We start from the raw sequence: 17,895 nt of genomic DNA on the forward strand, positions 1-17,895 counted from the left end.
CAAAGCCTAAAACTGTTGCTTTGATCCCCAGTCTCCCTCCTCGCCTTCTGCGTATCGACTCGGTACCGGCGAATCTGCCGTTTCTACTTGTAGAATTGCAAATCTCGGCAGCAGCCGACAACTTGACTTTGAGTCACAAACCTCCACGTGGAGGACGCGACAGGAGTAAAAACATATATATTTTTTTTAAATACTCGCCTTTTCTGGTGTAATCCACCCACTTTTCATCAGAATTGTTCTAACAAAAACAAATAAAGCTGCATAATACAGTGCCTTCGGAAAGTATTCAGACCCCTTGACTTTTTCTACATTTTGTTACGTTACAGCCTTATTCTAAAATTGATACAATAACTTTTTTCTTCATCAATCTACACACAATATCACATATTGACAAAGCGAAAACAGATTAGAAATATTTTGCAAGTGTATTAAAAACAAAAAACAGAAATACCTTATTTACATAAGTATTCAGACCCTTTGCTATGAGACTCGAAATTGAGCTCAGGTGCATCCTGTTTCCATTGATCATCCTTGAGATGTTTCTACAACTTGATTGGAGTCCACCTGTGGTAAATTAAATTGATTGGACATGATTTGGAAAGGCACACACCTGTCTATATAAGGTCCCACAGTTGTCAGTGCATGTCAGAGCAAAAACCAAACCATGAGGTCGAAGGAATTGTCCGCAGAGCTCCGAGACAGGATTGTGTCGAGGCACAGATCTGGGGAAAGGTACCTAAAAAGTTCTGCAGCATTGAAGGTCCCCAATAACACAGTGGCCTCCATCATTCTTAAATGGAAGAAGTTTGGAACTACCAAGACTCTCCCTAGAGCTGGCCGCCTGGCCAAACTGAGCAATCGGGGGAGAAAGGCCTTGGTCAGGGAGGTGACCAAGAATCTGATGGTGACATAGCTCCAGAGTTCCTCTGTGGAGATGGGAGAACCTTCCAGAAGGACTACAATTTCTGCAGCACTCCACCAATCAGGCCTTTATGGTAGAGTGGCCAGACGGAAGCCTGAATGCAAAGCGTCACGTCTGGAGGAAACCTGGCACCATCCCTACGGTGAAGCATGGTGGTGGCAGCATCATGCTGTGGGGAGGTTTTTCAGCTGCAGGGACTGGGAGACTAGTCAGGATCGAGGCAAAGATCCTTGATGAAAACCTGCTCCAGAGCGCTCAGGACCTCAGACTGGGGCGAAGGTTCACCTTCCAACAGTACAACAACCCTAAGCACACAGCCAAGACAATGCAGGAGTGTCTTCGGGACAAGTCTCTGAATGTCCTTGAGTGGCCCAGCAAGAGCCCGGACTTGAACCCAATCGAACATCTCTGGAGAGACCTGAAAATAGCTGTGCAGCAACGCTCCCCATCCAACCTGACAGAGCTTGAGAGGATCTGCAGAGAAGAATGGGAGAAATTCCCCAAATACAGGTGTGCCAAGCTTGTAGCGTCATGCCCAAGAAGAAATGAGGCTGTAATCGCTGCCAAATGTGCTTCAACAAAGTACTGAGCAAAGGGTCTGAATACCTGTGAATTTGATATTATACATTTGCACAAATAAAAATACAAAAACTTGTTTTTGCTTTGGTCATTATGGAGTATTGTTTGTAGATTGATGAGGAAAACACTTATTTTTCATCCATTTTAGAACAAGGCTGTAAAGTAACAAAATGTTGAATAAGTCAAGGGGTCTGAATACTTTCTGAATGCACTGTACATATTTATTTTCTAGAGGAAGTCTTTACATCTAGCTAAGCAGTTTTGTGCTTGAAGAAGGATTTATTTTAATTAGGTTTAATAATGTGCACTAGCTCAGTAGTTAGCTAGCTAACGTTAGCTTGCTAAGTGGGCCAATCAGACACTTCATGTTATGCTAGCTCATGGGGTGGTAAGTGCAGCACAATGCACACAACACTAAACACTTTACCAAGCTAGCTATCTTGCAAGATGATTAATAAAATAATTTAAATCACTGTCCATTATCCCATACTGCCAGTGCCAGTACACTTTCTAGCTAACGTTAGCTTAACGGTTAGCAACGCCATTTGCCATTAGAACAACATAGCTAGCTAGCTTCTCCACTGATTCTCGGCAGCTTACAGGCAGCTGCATCATTTAAAATGAATCCATTGTGATTTAATTATAATGTTGATAGCTATGCTAGTTATCTAGTTTTTAGCCATCTGGTTAGTATCAACAAGGGCTTACTAAAAAATTATAGCTAGTTAGCAACAACATTAGCGCAGCTTGCTAGCTAGTTAGCTAACAATAGCTATCTACAGCAGACACAAGCCAAACAAGTTACTCTATTGGATTGGTGCTGGATCTGTGCTATGTGAACAAGAAAAATATATTATATATATTATATTTATATAATATTTTATATTTGCATTTTGCATGCAAGCGGAGTTACTGCTCCAAGTTCCAAGTTTTATTAGTCGTATGTACAGGATACACATGGTATACACCGTCCAACAAAATGCTTCCTTGCAGGTTCCTTCTGGACAATACAACAACAATAATAAATTATGAAAGATAACAATAGGAACATAAAGTAAATGGCTCAGTAGAATAGAATAAAACATTTTTAGCGTAGGAAATTATTGCACAAACACAAACATTCTAAGCAAACAAAGTATTAAGTAACGCAGGAACTGGCCCCTATTCTGCACCGCCATCTTTTAAAATACTCTACTGGTTGTAGGAGAGAGAAAGGAGGAGAGGAGTGCTTTTTCACAGGTCCGTGAGAAAAGTGCCAGTTCACAATCTCCAAGTCTTCCTGGTATAGTCAGTCTCACAGCCCGGGGGAAAAGTCAGATTTCTCTCGTTCCAATTTACTTTCTTCAACTGTCTCTACCTCTCAAACTTGTATTTATTTCTGCCCGCCCGCCCCTCCCTCTCTTCCCACCCCACCCGCCTCTCCCTCTCTTCCCACCCCCCTCTCCCTCGCTTCCCCCCCCCTCTCCCTCTCTTCCCACCCCCCTCTCCCTCGCTTCCCCCCCCCTCTCCCTCTCTTCCCACCCCCCTCTCCCTCGCTTTCCCCCCCCTCTCCCTCTCTTCCCACCGCCCTCTCCCTCGCTTCCCCCCCCTCTCCCTCTCTTCCCACCCCCCTCTCCCTCGCTTTCCCCCCTCTCCCTCTCTTCCCACCCCCCTCTCCCTCTCTTTCCCCCCTCTCTCCCTCTCTTCCCACCCCCCACCCCCCTCTCCCTCTCTTCCCACCCCCCCTCCCTCGCTTTCCCCCCGCCCCTCCCTCTCTTCCCACCCCCCCCGCCCCTCCCTCTCTTCCCACCCCCCACCCCCCTCTCCCTCTCTTCCCACCCCGCCCGCCCCTCCCTCTCTTCCCACCCCCCTCTCCCTCGCTTTCCCCCTCTCTTTCCTTCTCTCTCATTCCCATGGCCAACAGGAGCTCTCTCTAGTAGAACCAAACCACAGTGACCGATAGGAGAGACAGACTAGGGGGGGAACGAAATGTATCCTATATTTCAAAGACAGACACCAAATAGTAGAACTAAGACACAGCCCAGACTTTGATCCCTAGACTGAGCAGCAGAGGGTTGAGGGGGTTGGGGGCTTGGTTTTGATCCTCGGAGTACGAACCACAGAGTTTCAAGAACACTCAAGCCAAACTCTTTGGCTTTCTCGCTGTCCAGTAAATCGTCCTTGGGGCCCGAGTAAAACATTTATGAGAAAACCAAGAAAAAAATACAATTAAAATTGACTACGGTAGTGTGAGACGAGTATTAGAAGCTGGTCAACAGTCTGATGGTATTAGAAGCTGGTCAACAGTCTGATGATAGAAGCTGGTCAACAGTCTGATGGTAATAGAAGCTGTTCAACAGTCTGATGGTAATAGAAGCTGGTCAACAGTCTGATGGTAATAGAAGCTGTTCAACAGTCTGATGGTAATAGAAGCTGTTCAACAGTCTGATGGTAATAGAAGCTGGTCAACAGTCTGATGGTAATAGAAGCTGGTCAACAGTCTGATGGTGATAGAAGCTGGTCAACAGTCTGATGGTAATAGAAGCTGGTTAACAGTCTGATGGTAATAGAAGCTGGTCAACAGTCTGATGGTGATAGAAGCTGGTCAACAGTCTGATGGTCTGGTAATAGAAGCTGTTCAACAGTCTGATGGTGATAGAAGCTGTTCAACAGTCTGATGGTCTGGTAATAGAAGCTGTTCAACAGTCTGATGGTAATAGAAGCTGGTCAACAGTCTGATGGTCTGGTAATAGAAGCTGTTCAACAGTCTGATGGTAATAGAAGCTGTTCAACAGTCTGATGGTAATAGAAGCCCGGTCAACAGTCTGATGGTGATAGAAGCTGGTCAACAGTCTGATGGTAATAGAAGCTGGTCAACAGTCTGATGGTAATAGAAGCTGTTCAACAGTCTGATGGTAATAGAAGCTGTTCAACAGTCTGATGGTAATAGAAGCTGTTCAACAGTCTGATGGTAATAGAAGCTGGTCAACAGTCTCTGTCTAGACGGTAGCACCTGTACAGTCTCTGTCTAGACGGTAGCACCTGTACAGTCTCTGTCTAGACGGTAGCACCTGTGCAGTCTCTGTCTAGACGGTAGCACCTGTACAGTCTCTGTCTAGACGGTAGCACCTGTACAGTCTCTGTCTAGACGGTAGCACCTGTACAGTCTCTGTCTAGACGGTAGCACCTGTACAGTCTCTGTCTAGACGGTAGCACCTGTACAGTCTCTGTCTAGACGGTAGCACCTGTACAGTCTCTGTCTAGACGGTAGCACCTGTACAGTCTCTGTCTAGACGGTAGCACCTGTACAGTCTCTGTCTAGACGGTAGCACCTGTACATAGTCTCTGTTTAGACGGTAGCACCTGTGCAGTCTCTGTCTAGACGGTAGCACCTGTACAGTCTCTGTCTAGACGGTAGCACCTGTACAGTCTCTGTCTAGACGGTAGCACCCGTGCAGTCTCTGTCTAGACGGTAGCACCTGTACAGTCTCTGTCTAGACGGTAGCACCTGTACAGTCTCTGTCTAGACGGTAGCACCCGTGCAGTCTCTGTCTAGACGGTAGCACCTGTACAGTCTCTGTCTAGACGGTAGCACCTGTACAGTCTCTGTCTAGACGGTAGCACCTGTACAGTCTCTGTCTAGACGGTAGCACCTGTACAGTCTCTGTCTAGACGGTAGCACCTGTACAGTCTCTGTCTAGACGGTAGCACCTGTACAGTCTCTGTCTAGACGGTAGCACCTGTACAGTCTCTGTCTAGACGGTAGCACCTGTGCAGTCTCTGTCTAGACGGTAGCACCTGTACAGTCTCTGTCTAGACGGTAGCACCTGTACAGTCTCTGTCTAGACGGTAGCACCTGTACAGTCTCTGTCTAGACGGTAGCACCTGTACAGTCTCTGTCTAGACGGTAGCACCTGTACAGTGTCTGTTCTGTGTCTTACTACTCATCCCAACAGATGATTGATGACCACTGCAGTTACACATAAAAATGTCTCTCTCTCTCACCCCCTCCTCTCCCTCTCTCCCTCCCTCTCTCCCTCCTTCTACTCCCTCCCTCTCTCCCTCCTTCTACTCCCTCCCTCTCTCCCTCCTTCTACTCCCTCCCTCTCTCCCTCCTTCTACTCCCTCCCTCTCTCCCTCCTCTACTCCCTCCCTCTCTCCCTCCTCTACTCCCTCCCTCTCTCCCTCCTTCTACTCCCTCCCTCTCTCCCTCCTCTACTCCCTCCCTCTCTCCCTCCTCTACTCCCTCCCTCCCTCCCTCCCTCCATCTACTCCCTCCCTCTCTCCCTCCTTCTACTCCCTCCCTCTCTCCCTCCTTCTACTCCCTCCCTCTCCCTCCCTCTACTCCCTCTCCCTCCTTCTACTCCCTCCCTCTCTCCCTCCCTCTCTCCCTCCTTCTACTCCCTCCCTCTCTCCCTCCTACTACTCCCTCCCTCTCTCCCTCCCTCTCTCCCTCCTTCTACTCCCTCCCTCTCTCCCTCCTTCTACTCCCTCCCTCCCTCTCCCTCCTCTACTCCCTCCCTCTCTCCCTCCCTCCATCTACTCCCTCCCTCTCTCCCTCCTTCTACTCCCTCCCTCTCTCCCTCCTTCTACTCCCTCCCTCCCTCCCTCCTACTCCCTCCCTCCCTCTCTCCCTCCTTCTACTCCCTCCCTCCCTCCCTCCTACTCCCTCCCTCTCTCCCTCCTCTACTCCCTCCCTCTCTCCCTCCCTCCATCTACTCCCTCTCTCTCTCCCTCCTTCTACTCCCTCCCTCTCTCCCTCCTTCTACTCCCTCCCTCCTACTCCCTCCCTCTCTCTCTCCTTCTACTCCCTCCCTCTCTCCCTCCTACTCCCTCCCTCTCTCCCTCCTTCTACTCCCTCCCTCTCTCCCTCCTTCTACTCCCTCCCTCTCTCCCTCCTTCTACTCCCTCCCTCTCTCCCTCCTTCTACTCCCTCCCTCTCTCCCTCCATCTACTCCCTCCCTCTCTCCCTCCTTCTACTCCCTCCCTCTCTCCCTCCCTCTCTCGCTCCCTCTCTCCCTCTCTCTCTCTCTCCCTCCTTCTACTCCCTCCCTCTCTCCCTCCTTCTACTCCCTCCCTCCCTCTCTCCCTCCCAATACGTTTATTTACCTCTGGCCAACTCAGAAGTGTTAAGTACCGTCGTTTATATGTGAATTAAAATTCGGAGCATATCAGGACCATTTTGGGTGTGTGTTGGAGGCTGTTGGTTGAAATTCTCCCGGAGAATCTGATGGAGCTCATTGGTTTGACCTCATTAGACACTAGCAAATCACAAGCCAATCACCACAGAACGAGGAGCGTTCCCATAGCATATTTTTTGGAGCCTACGTGGGTAGAAAAGTGTATGTTAAATTTGATGAAAGGCAGGCAATCTCATTATTTGATTTATCTGACAGATGTTGTGGGTAACAGTGCAATGCATCAGATTAGGGGATACCGGGTATAGTGTTGCACACTTAGGGTTGAACAATTACCTGTAATTTAGCAAAGTTACCGGAATCTTTAGTAATTTTGGTAATTAATAGAAAATACAGTGCCTTCAGAAAGTATTCAGACCCCTTGACTTTTTCCACATTTTGTTACGTTACAATACCCCATAATGACATCACAATACCCCATAATGACATCACAATACCCCATCATGACAAAGCAAAAACAGGTTTTTAGAAATTTTTGAAATGGTGAACCTTCGCCCCAGTCTGAGGTCCTGAGCGCTCTGGAGCAGGTTTTCATCAAGGATCTCTCTGTACATTCCTCCTTTCATCTTTCCCTCGATCCTGACTAGTCTCCCAGTCCCTGCCGCTGAAAAACATCCCCTCAGCATGATGCTGCCACCGCCATGCTTCACCATAGGGATGGTGCCAGGTTTCCTCTAGACGTGATGCTTGGCATTCAGGCCAAAGAGTTCAAACTTGGTTTCATCAGACCAGAGAATCTTGTTTTTCATGGTCTGAGAGTCTTTAGGTGCCTTTTGGCAAACTCCAAGCGGGCTGTCATGTGCCTTTTACTGAGGAGTGGCTTCCGTCTGGCCACTCTACCATAAAGGCCTGATTGGTGGAGTTCTGCAGAGATGGTTGTCCTTCTGGAAGGTTCTCCCATCTCCACAGAGGAACTCTGGAGCTCTGTCAGAGTGACCATCGGGTTCTTAGTCACCTCCTTGAGCAAGGCCTTCCTCCCCCGATTGCTCAGTTTGGGCGGGCGGCCAGCTCTAGGAAGAGTCTTGGTGGTTCCAAACTTCTCTCATTTAAGAATGATGGAGGCCACTGTGTTCTTGGGGACCTTCAATGCTGCAGAAATGTTTTGGTACCCTTCCCCAGATCTGTGCCTCGACACAATCCTGTCTCGGTGCTCTACGGACAATTCCTTCGACCTCATAGCTTGGTTTTTACTCTGACATGCACCGTCAACTGTGGGACCTTATATAGACAGGTGTGTGTGCCTTTCCAAATCATGTCCAATCAATTGAATATACCACAGGTGGACTTCAAGTTGTAGAAACATCTCAAGGATGATCAATGGAAACAGGATGCACCTGAGCTCAATTTCAAGTCTCATAGCAAAGGGTCTGAATACTTACGTAAATAAGGTATCTTTTTTATTTTTAATAAATTTGCAAACATTTCAAAAACCTGTTTTCGCTTTGTCATTATGCTGTATTGTGTGTAGATTGATTAAATATTGAATCAATTTTAGAATAAGGCTGTAACGTAACAAAATATTTTTAAAAGTCAAGGGGTTGTGAATGCCTTCCGAATGCACTGTATCATGGTAATCTTTGGTAACTTTGGTAATTCATACTTGAACTTAAGAAAAAACTGGTTCATAAATAGTTTAGATTTTTTTTTATATCTGTGTCCGTACTGTCCATTAGTTTCTAGAAGATCGACCATTCTGTTTAAGAGAAAATAGCATCTAATCAACAATGGCGTTATTAACTCTGCAACTCTTCTAACTAGTTACTTTGAAAACAACTGCCACGAGTTCGACACCAAAACATTGACAACAAATACATATTGACAAATAAATAAATATATAAAAGTGTGCCAAAAAATAAAGGATATTGCTGAAACTCTCATTTACGACTCCAACACCTTCATTAAGTTTGCTGATGACAACAGTGGTCTGATCACCGACAACGATGAGACAGCCTATAGGGAGGAGGTCAGAGACCTGACCGTGTGGTGCCAGAACAACAACCTCTCCCTCAATGTGAGCAAGACAAAGGAGATGATTGTGGACTACAGGAAAAGGAGGACCGAACAGGCCCCCATTAACATCAACGGGGCTGTAGTGGAGCGGGTAGAGAGTTTCAAGTTCCTTGGTGTCCACATCACCAACAAACTATAATGGTCCAAACACACCAAGACAGTCATGAAGAGGGCACGACAAAGCCTATTCCCCCTCAGGAGACTGAAAATATTTTGGAATGGGTCCCCAGATCATCAAAAGGTTCTACAGCTGCACCATCGAGAGCATCCTGACTGGTTGCATCACTGCCTGGTACGGCAACTGCTCAGCATCCGACCATAAGGCGCTACAGAGGGTAGTGCGTACAGCTCAGTACATCACTGGGGCCAAGCTTCCTGCCATCCAGGACCTATATGCTAGGCGGTGTAAGAGGAAGGCCCTAAAAATTGTCCGAGATTCCAATCACCAAAGTCATAGACTGTTTTCTCTGCTACCACACGGCAAGCAGTACCGGAGCACTAAGTCTAGGACCAAAAGGCTCCTTAACAGCTTCTACCCCCAAGCCATAAGACTGCTGAACAATTAATCAAATGGCCACCCAGACTATTATATTGACCCCCCCCATTTGTTTTGTACACTGCTGCTACTTGCCGTTAATTATCTATTCATAGTCACTTCACCCCCTACCTACATGTACACATTACCTGTGTTGTTGTCATTCTGGATGGCCAGATAGCGAGCAACAACGACCAACTGCCACGAGGGGGAATCGTAAGTGACCAGTATTAATCTAGTTTAATCTTGTCCTCGATACCATGTCTTGTTTTGAAGTGTTTTGACTGATTTCAAGTCAATGCTAATACGGCTACAATTCGCTAGCTAGCTAACCAACAACTGTAACGATGTATTTGAGAGACAACAAGTGTTTATTGTTTATTATTGTGTTTATTATTTATTATGTATTATGCTGCTCATCATAAAACAGACACAGATGCATCACACGTTTATGTTTATTGAAACGGAATGAAAATATGATGTGGTCAGACAAGATGTCCGGTTGCTTTATGAAATTAAACCAGCTTCGATTTCGATCATATTTATATTTCCAGCAGCTTTTCTTGTCACTATCCTCTTGGTCAAGCCGATGTTGACCCCTAATTAACATGGAACCTTGGACTTGCTAGAAAATGTCGCGGTCATAATACTGTCCTCACGTTAAAGTATTTGTTCAGAGACAGAACTGTCAGGGGTAGGTTCTCCCTCTCAGACAGTCAGGGGTAAGTTCTCTCAGACAGTCAGGGGTAGGTTCTCCCTCTCAGACAATCAGGGGTAGGTTCTCCCTCTCAGACAATCAGGGGTAGGTTCTCTCAGACAGTCAGGGGTAGGTTCTCTCAGACAGTCAGGGGTAGGTTCTCCCTCTCAGACAGTCAGGGGTAGGTTCTCCCTCTCAGACAGTCAGGGGTAGGTTCTCTCAGACAGTCAGGGGTAGGTTCTCCCTCTCAGACAGTCAGGGGTAGGTTCTCCCTCTCAGACAGTCAGGGGTAGGTTCTCTCAGACAGTCAGGGGTAGGTTCTCTCTCTCAGACAGTCAGGGGTAGGTTCTCCCTCTCAGACAGTCAGGGGTAGGTTCTCCCTCTCAGACAGTCAGGGGTAGGTTCTCTCAGACAGTCAGGGGTAGGTTCTCCCTCTCAGACAGTCAGGGGTAGGTTCTCCCTCTCAGACAGTCAGGGGTAACAATCCTGGAAGTGAGACCTGGCTAGGTTGACCTCCACACAGTGAGGACTGAACAGGGAGCTGTCTAACTTGGCCTAGTTTACTCTAGAGCAGATTAATGCCCTCAGTCGGTTTGGCCAGACAGAATCATTCTGCGGTTGGTTGGCAGTGGAGAGAGAGAGAGAGGCTGTTGGACACATGACAACCAATTATTCCTTAGACCTTGTGAGCCATGTTTAGGCCATAGAGAGAGAGTGGGAGAGAGAAAATAGAGAAAGAGAGAAAGAAAAGAGAGTGGGGGAGAGGGGGGAAGGAGAGAGAGAGGGAGGGAGAAAGAGATGGGAGAGAGAGAGAGTGAGAGAGAAAAAGAGAGAAAGAGAGAGAAAGACAGAGAGAGGAGAGAGAGAGAGAGGGGAGAGAGAAAGAGAGAGAGAGGAGAGAGAGAGGGGAGAGAGAGTGGGAGAGAGAAAAGAGAGAGAGAGAGGGGGAGAGAGAGGGGGGAGAGAAAGAGAGAAAAGAGAAAGAGAGAGAGGGGAGAGAGAGAGAGAGAAAAAAGAAGAGAGAGAGAGAGAGAGAGAGAGAGAGAGAGGGATGTGTGTATGTGTTGTTATTATAAACCCTCCTACCTGGCTCCCGTCACGTCGACGCCCACCATTAGCTGACCGTTGAGAGACAGCAACTCGTCTCGTAGTTTGATTCTACCGCACATCGCCGCCGGACTTCTCTTCCTCACCTCCGTCACCCAGATACACCCCACGTCCAACACGAGTCCCTGATCCCCCTTCCTCCTCCTCCTCCTCCTCCCTCCCTTCTTCCTGTTCTCCCCCTCCGGATCTCCGAATATCGGGATGTTACCGAAACTGAGTCCTAACTCCGCCCCGTCCCCTTCTCTCTTGGTGAGACACACGGCTCGCACCTCCGCGTCCACAGCTCCGCACGGCATCGTGGGTCGTGCCACGACACCGGGCTCTTCGTCCTCGGTGAAGTTGAGTTGAATGTATTCCATCAGTTTCTGTATAGCGGCCTGACATAGACTCATGTCTCTACTGGTACCGCCGCCGTTGACCGTGCTGCAGGCATCCACCTCGTGTTCTGACTCCTGGTAGAAGAGAAGAGATTTAAAAAAAAAATACATTTAAATGTCTCTCATTCCACAATATTACAGTAATTAACATAATAATTACAGATTACAAACTACATTGTGGACTCCTGAGCAGTCAAGATGTTTTTTGAGACACTGTACCCAATCATAACAGTCAATCCTAGTACACTATACTACCGTATCCAGAACATAATACAGTACATCATCTATACGCATTTATGACAAACCTGGTAAGAGTGTTGGTCCGGGTCTCTGCTGGTGGTGGACTGTTGATCTGGGTCTCCATAGTTGTCCTGGTTCCTGGACTGCGCCCCCAGGAGCCATTCCTCTAACAGAGGGAGGTGGCTCAGAGCGTTGTCCCGGGTGATGGGCATCGTGGCTGGTGCTGGGTCAGATCAGAGCCCCACTGCATCCTGGGTTGATGGGCTCCTCTTAGAGCCCCTCACATTCAACTCTGGACCTCAAAGACAGTTCCACACTGATTTTCTTTCATCGTCGTCGTCGTCGTCGTCCCCCCCCCCCTCTAATCAGGGACTGATTTTAGACCTGGGACACCAGGCGTGTGTAATTCATGATCAGGTAGAACAGAGAACCAGCAGGCTCCGGATCTCGTAGGGGTCAGAGTTGAACACCACCCGCTCTAGATGCACCGTACGTGGGCGAGGGAGCGGAGCTGGGGGTCTGGCGTCAGTGTATCAGAGTACAGGCAGACTGGGACACAGGAAATTCAGTGGACTGAGGCTGCCTCATCTCTCTAGCAGTAGAACGACGGGTTAGAGCGAAAGCCCCTGGACGTCAGAGAGATCTGAAAAGTTTGTGTTTGTGAGTCTGCCGCAGTTCCCATCGGCAACCCCACGGCCATGACGTCACCACCCAGGAACAAAGATGAGCTGTCTGAGGGGTGTGTGTGTGTGTGTGTGTGTGTGTGTGTGTGTGTGTGTGTGAGATGGTGTGTGTGTGTGTGTGTGCGTGCGTGCGTGCGTGTGAGATGGTGTGTCGGCTCCTTACACTCTAAGGGGTAAGTGGAGAGAGTGTAGAGCCATTATCCGCTTGGCTGGCAGGGTTCCTGGACCAGTCAGGGTGGAAATATCCCATAACTGAGACTGATGATTGAGAAGGGTGCGGGTCTCCGCGCTCACATCACCATCCGGGTCCTGGGGAGCGTCAGGCTCTCGCCTCATTCACCTAAAAACAAAGTAGAAAAAGTCCACATCAGAGTAGTTATAATTTGCATGCCAAATGGCATCCTATTCACTATACAGTCCAAGGGCCCTAGTCTAAAGTAGTGTACTATAGTCCATGGGCCCTGGTCTAAAGTAGTGCACTATACAATTGAAATGCATTCCAGGTGACTACCTCATGAAGCTGGTTGAGAGAATGCCAAAGAGTGTGCAAAGCTGTCGTCAAGGCAAAGGGTGGCTACTTTGAAGAATCTCAAATATAAAATATATTTTAAATCATTTTAACACTTTTTTAGGTTACTACATGATTCCATATGTGTTATTTCATAGTTTTGATGTCTTCACTATTATTCTACAATGTAGAAAATAGTAAAACATAAAGAAAAACCCTGGAATGAGTAGGTGTGTTCAGTCTTTTGACCGGTACTGTATATATTTTACTCAGTGTCAACAACAACAGACAGATGGATGCTGAAACACAGACCCCAGGAATGAGCCAGTATATTTTTATTTCCGTATACTGTCTATGGTGGGTCAGTGTCCCAGACAACGGTCAAGCATGGTGGTGGTAGTGTGATGTCCAAGACAGTGACCCAGACAACAAAGCCCACCCAGCCTCTGAAATGACAGTGTCACAGGATTAGTGACTCCTCTTCTCTGACCTCCTGTCCTCCTCTCCTCTCTGACCTCCTGTCCTCCTCTCTGACCTCTTGTCCTCCTCTCCTCTTTGACCTCCTGTCCTCCTCTCTGACCTCTTGTTCTCCTCTCCTCTCTGACCTCTTGTCCTCCTCTCCTCTCTGACCTCCTGTCCTCTTCTCTGACCTACTGTCCTCCTCTCCTCTCTGACCTCCTGTCCTCCTCTCTGACCTCCTGTCCTCCTCTCTGACCTCCTGTCCCCCTCTCCTCTCTGACCTCCTGTCCTCCTCTCCTCTCTGACCTCCTGTCCTCCTATCTGACCTCCTGTCCTCCTCTCTGACCTCCTCTCTGACCTCCTGTCCTCCTCTCTGACCTCTTGTCCTCCTCTCCTCTCTGACCTCCTGTCCTCCTCTCTGACCTCCTGTCCTCCTCTCTGATCTCCTGTTCTCCTCTCTGACCTCCTGTCCTCCTCTCTGACCGCCTGTCCTCCTCTCTGACCTCCTGTCCTCCTCTCTGACCTCCTGTCCTCCTCTCTGACCTCCTGTCCTCCTCTCTGATCTCCTGTCCTCCTCTCTGACCTCCTGTCCTTCTCTCTGACCGCCTGTCCTCCTCTCTGACCTCCTGTCCTCCTCTCTGACCTCCTGTCCTCCTCTCCTCTCTGACGTCCTGTCCTCCTCTCTGATCTCCTGTCCTCCTCTCTGACCTCCTCTCTGACCTCCTGTCCTCCTCTCTGACCTCCTGTCCTCCTCTCTGACCTCCTCTCTGATCTTCTGTCCTCCTCTCCTCTCTGACCTCCTGTCCTCCTCTCTCACCTCCAGTCCTCCTCTCCTCTCTGACCTCCTGTCCTCCTCTCTGACCTCCTGTCCTCCTCTCCTCTCTGATCTCCTGTCCTCCTCTCTGACCTCCTGTCCTCCTCTCTGACCGCCTGTCCTCCTCTCTGACCGCCTGTCCTCCTCTCTGACCTCCTGTCCTCCTCTCCTCTCTGACCTCCTGTCCTCCTCTCTGATCTCCTGTCCTCCTCTCTGACCTCCTCTCTGACCTCCTGTCCTCCTCTCTGACCTCCTCTCTGATCTTCTGTCCTCCTCTCCTCTCTGACCTCCTGTCCTCCTCTCTCACCTCCAGTCCTCCTCTCCTCTCTGATCTCCTGTCCTCCTCTCTGCTCTCCTGTCCTCCTCTCTGACCGCCTGTCCTCCTCTCTGACCGCCTGTCCTCCTCTCTGACCTCCTGTCCTCCTCTCCTCTCTGACCTCCTGTCCTCCTCTCCTCTCTGACCTCCTGTACTCCTCTCTGACCTCTTGTCCTCCTCTCATCTCTGACCTCCTGTCCTCCTCTCTGACCTCCTGTCCTCCTCTCTGATCTCCTGTCCTCCTCTCTGACCTCCTGTCCTCCTCTCTGACCTCCTGTCCTCCTCTCTGACCTCCTGTCCTCCTCTCCTCTCTGACCTCCTGTCCTCCTCTCTGATCTCCTGTCCTCCTCTCTGACCTCCTCTCTGACCTCCTGTCCTCCTCTCTGACCTCCTGTCCTCCTCTCTGACCGCCTGTCCTCCTCTCTGACCTCCTGTCCTCCTCTCTGACCTCCTCTCCTCTCTGACCTCCTGTACTCCTCTCTGACCTCCTGTCCTCCTCTCCTCTCTGACCTCCTGTCCTCCTCTCTGACCTCTTGTCCTCCTCTCCTCTCTGACCTCCTGTCCTCCTCTCTGACCTCCTGTCCTCCTCTCTGACCTCCTGTCCTCCTCTCTGACCTCCTGTCCTCCTCTCCTCTCTGACCTCCTGTCCTCCTCTCTGATCTCCTGTCCTCCTCTCTGACCTCCTCTCTGACCTCCTGTCCTCCTCTCCTCTCTGACCTCCTGTCCTCCTCTCTGACCTCCTGTCCTCCTCTCTGACCTCCTCTCTGACCTCCTGTCCTCCTCTCTGACCTCTTGTCCTCCTCTCCTCTCTGACCTCCTGTCCTCCTCTCTGACCTCCTGCCCTCCTCTGACCTCCTGTCCTCCTCTCTGACCTCTTGTCCTCCTCTCCTCTCTGACCTCCTGTCCTCCTCTCTGACCGCCTGTCCTCCTCTCTGACCTCCTGTCCTCCTCTCTGATCTCCTGTCCTCCTCTCTGACCTCCTGTCCTCCTCTCTGACCTCCTGTCCTCCTCTCTGAACTCCTGTCCTCCTCTCCTCTCTGACCTCCTGTCCTCCTCTCTGATCTCCTGTCCTCCTCTCTGACCTCCTCTCTGACCTCCTGTCCTCCTCTCTGACCTCCTGTCCTCCTCTCTGACCTCCTGTCCTCCTCTCCTCTCTGATCTCCTGTCCTCCTCTCTGACCTCCTGTCCTCCTCTCTGACCGCCTGTCCTCCTCTCTGACCGCCTGTCCTCCTCTCTGACCTCCTGTCCTCCTCTCTGATCTCCTGTCCTCCTCTCTGACCTCCTCTCTGACCTCCTGTCCTCCTCTCTGACCTCCTCTCTGATCTTCTGTCCTCCTCTCCTCTCTGACCTCCTGTCCTCCTCTCTCACCTCCAGTCCTCCTCTCCTCTCTGATCTCCTGTCCTCCTCTCTGATCTCCTGTCCTCCTCTCTGACCGCCTGTCCTCCTCTCTGACCGCCTGTCCTCCTCTCTGACCTCCTGTCCTCCTCTCCTCTCTGACCTCCTGTCCTCCTCTCTGATCTCCTGTCCTCCTCTCTGACCTCCTCTCTGACCTCCTGTCCTCCTCTCTGACCTCCTCTCTGATCTTCTGTCCTCCTCTCCTCTCTGACCTCCTGTCCTCCTCTCTCACCTCCAGTCCTCCTCTCCTCTCTGATCTCCTGTCCTCCTCTCTGATCTCCTGTCCTCCTCTCTGACCGCCTGTCCTCCTCTCTGACCGCCTGTCCTCCTCTCTGCCCTCCTGTCCTCCTCTCCTCTCTGACCTCCTGTCCTCCTCTCCTCTCTGACCTCCTGTACTCCTCTCTGACCTCTTGTCCTCCTCTCCTCTCTGACCTCCTGTCCTCCTCTCTGACCTCCTGTCCTCCTCTCTGATCTCCTGTCCTCCTCTCTGACCTCCTGTCCTCCTCTCTGACCTCCTGTCCTCCTCTCTGACCTCCTGTCCTCCTCTCCTCTCTGACCTCCTGTCCTCCTCTCTGACCTCCTGTCCTCCTCTCTGACCGCCTGTCCTCCTCTCTGACCTCCTGTCCTCCTCTCTGACCTCCTGTCCTCTCTGACCTCCTGTACTCCTCTCTGACCTCCTGTCCTCCTCTCTGACCTCCTGTCCTCCTCTCTGACCTCTTGTCCTCCTCTCCTCTCTGACCTCCTGTCCTCCTCTCTGACTTCCTGTCCTCCTCTCTGACCTCCTGTCCTCCTCTCTGACCTCCTGTCCTCCTCTCTGACCTCCTGTCCTCCTCTCCTCTCTGACCTCCTGTCCTCCTCTCTGATCTCCTGTCCTCCTCTCTGACCTCCTCTCTGACCTCCTGTCCTCCTCTCCTCTCTGACCTCCTGTCCTCCTCTCTGACCTCCTGTCCTCCTCTCTGACCTCCTCTCTGACCTCCTGTCCTCCTCTCTGACCTCTTGTCCTCCTCTCCTCTCTGACCTCCTGTCCTCCTTTCTGACCTCCTGCCCTCCTCTGACCTCCTGTCCTCCTCTCTGACCTCTTGTCCTCCTCTCCTCTCTGACCTCCTGTCCTCCTCTCTGACCTCCTGTCCTCCTCTCTGACCTCCTGTCCTCCTCTCTGATCTCCTGTCCTCCTCTCTGACCTCCTGTCCTCCTCTCTGACCTCCTGTCCTCCTCTCTGAACTCCTGTCCTCCTCTCCTCTCTGACCTCATGTCCTCCTCTCTGATCTCCTGTCCTCCTCTCTGACCTCCTCTCTGACCTCCTGTCCTCCTCTCTGACCTCCTGTCCTCCTCTCTGACCTCCTCTCTGATCTTCTGTCCTCCTCTCCTCTCTGACCTCCTGTCCTCCTCTCTCACCTCCAGTCCTCCTCTCCTCTCTGATCTCCTGTCCTCCTCTCTGACCTCCTGTCCTCCTCTCTGACCGCCTGTCCCCCTCTCTGACCGCCTGTCCTCCTCTCTGACCTCCTGTCCTCCTCTCTTATCTCCTGTCCTCCTCTCCTCTCTTACCTCCTGTCCTCCTCTCTGACCTCCTGTCCTCCTCTCCTCTCTGATCTCCTGTCCTCCTCTCTGACCTCCTGTCCTCCTCTCTGACTGCCTGTCCTCCTCTCTGACCTCCTTTCCTCCTCTCTGACCTCCTGTCCTCCTCTCCTCTCTGACCTCCTGTCCTCCTCTCTGATCTCCTGTCCTCCTCTCTGTCCTCCTCTCCTCTCTGACCTCCTGTCCTCCTCTCCTCCCTCCTCTGTATTTCCTAACACCCCCATGGCAGTAATGCAGAGTTAGGTTTTCAACCAGACATAACGGGACCCATGTCGTCCTAAAAGTTCCCCCTTTTTGTCCATAGAACATTCTTCCAGGAGTCTTGACCATCATCCAAACTTGAGTCCACTTTTTTGGACGACATGGGTCCCGTTATGCCTGGTTGAAAACCAAACAGTCCATTCCACGGTAAGAACCTCCTACCAACGGTCCAGCATGGTGGTGGTAGTGTGGTGGTTTGGGGATGCTTTGCTGCATCAGGACCTGGACGACTTGCCTTAA

General features: G+C 50.3%; 1 protein-coding gene across 1 annotated transcript in view; it reads right to left on the bottom strand.

Annotated features, from left to right (window-relative positions):
• LOC115165051 (PDZ domain-containing protein 2) overlaps positions 1–17,895 on the bottom strand; it is a 185,967-nt gene that overhangs the window by 131,973 nt on the left and 36,099 nt on the right. The window contains exons 2-3 of the mRNA XM_029718081.1: positions 11,710–12,667; positions 11,007–11,479 (exon numbers count right to left, since the gene is read on the bottom strand). Of these exons, the coding sequence (XP_029573941.1) occupies positions 11,007–11,479; positions 11,710–11,856 (620 nt within the window). The 5' untranslated portion in view covers positions 11,857–12,667. The remainder of the gene's footprint in view (positions 1–11,006; positions 11,480–11,709; positions 12,668–17,895) is intronic.

Source organism: Salmo trutta, chromosome 27, assembly GCF_901001165.1.
Source record: "Salmo trutta chromosome 27, fSalTru1.1, whole genome shotgun sequence".
Classification (NCBI taxonomy): Eukaryota; Metazoa; Chordata; class Actinopteri; order Salmoniformes; family Salmonidae; genus Salmo; species Salmo trutta.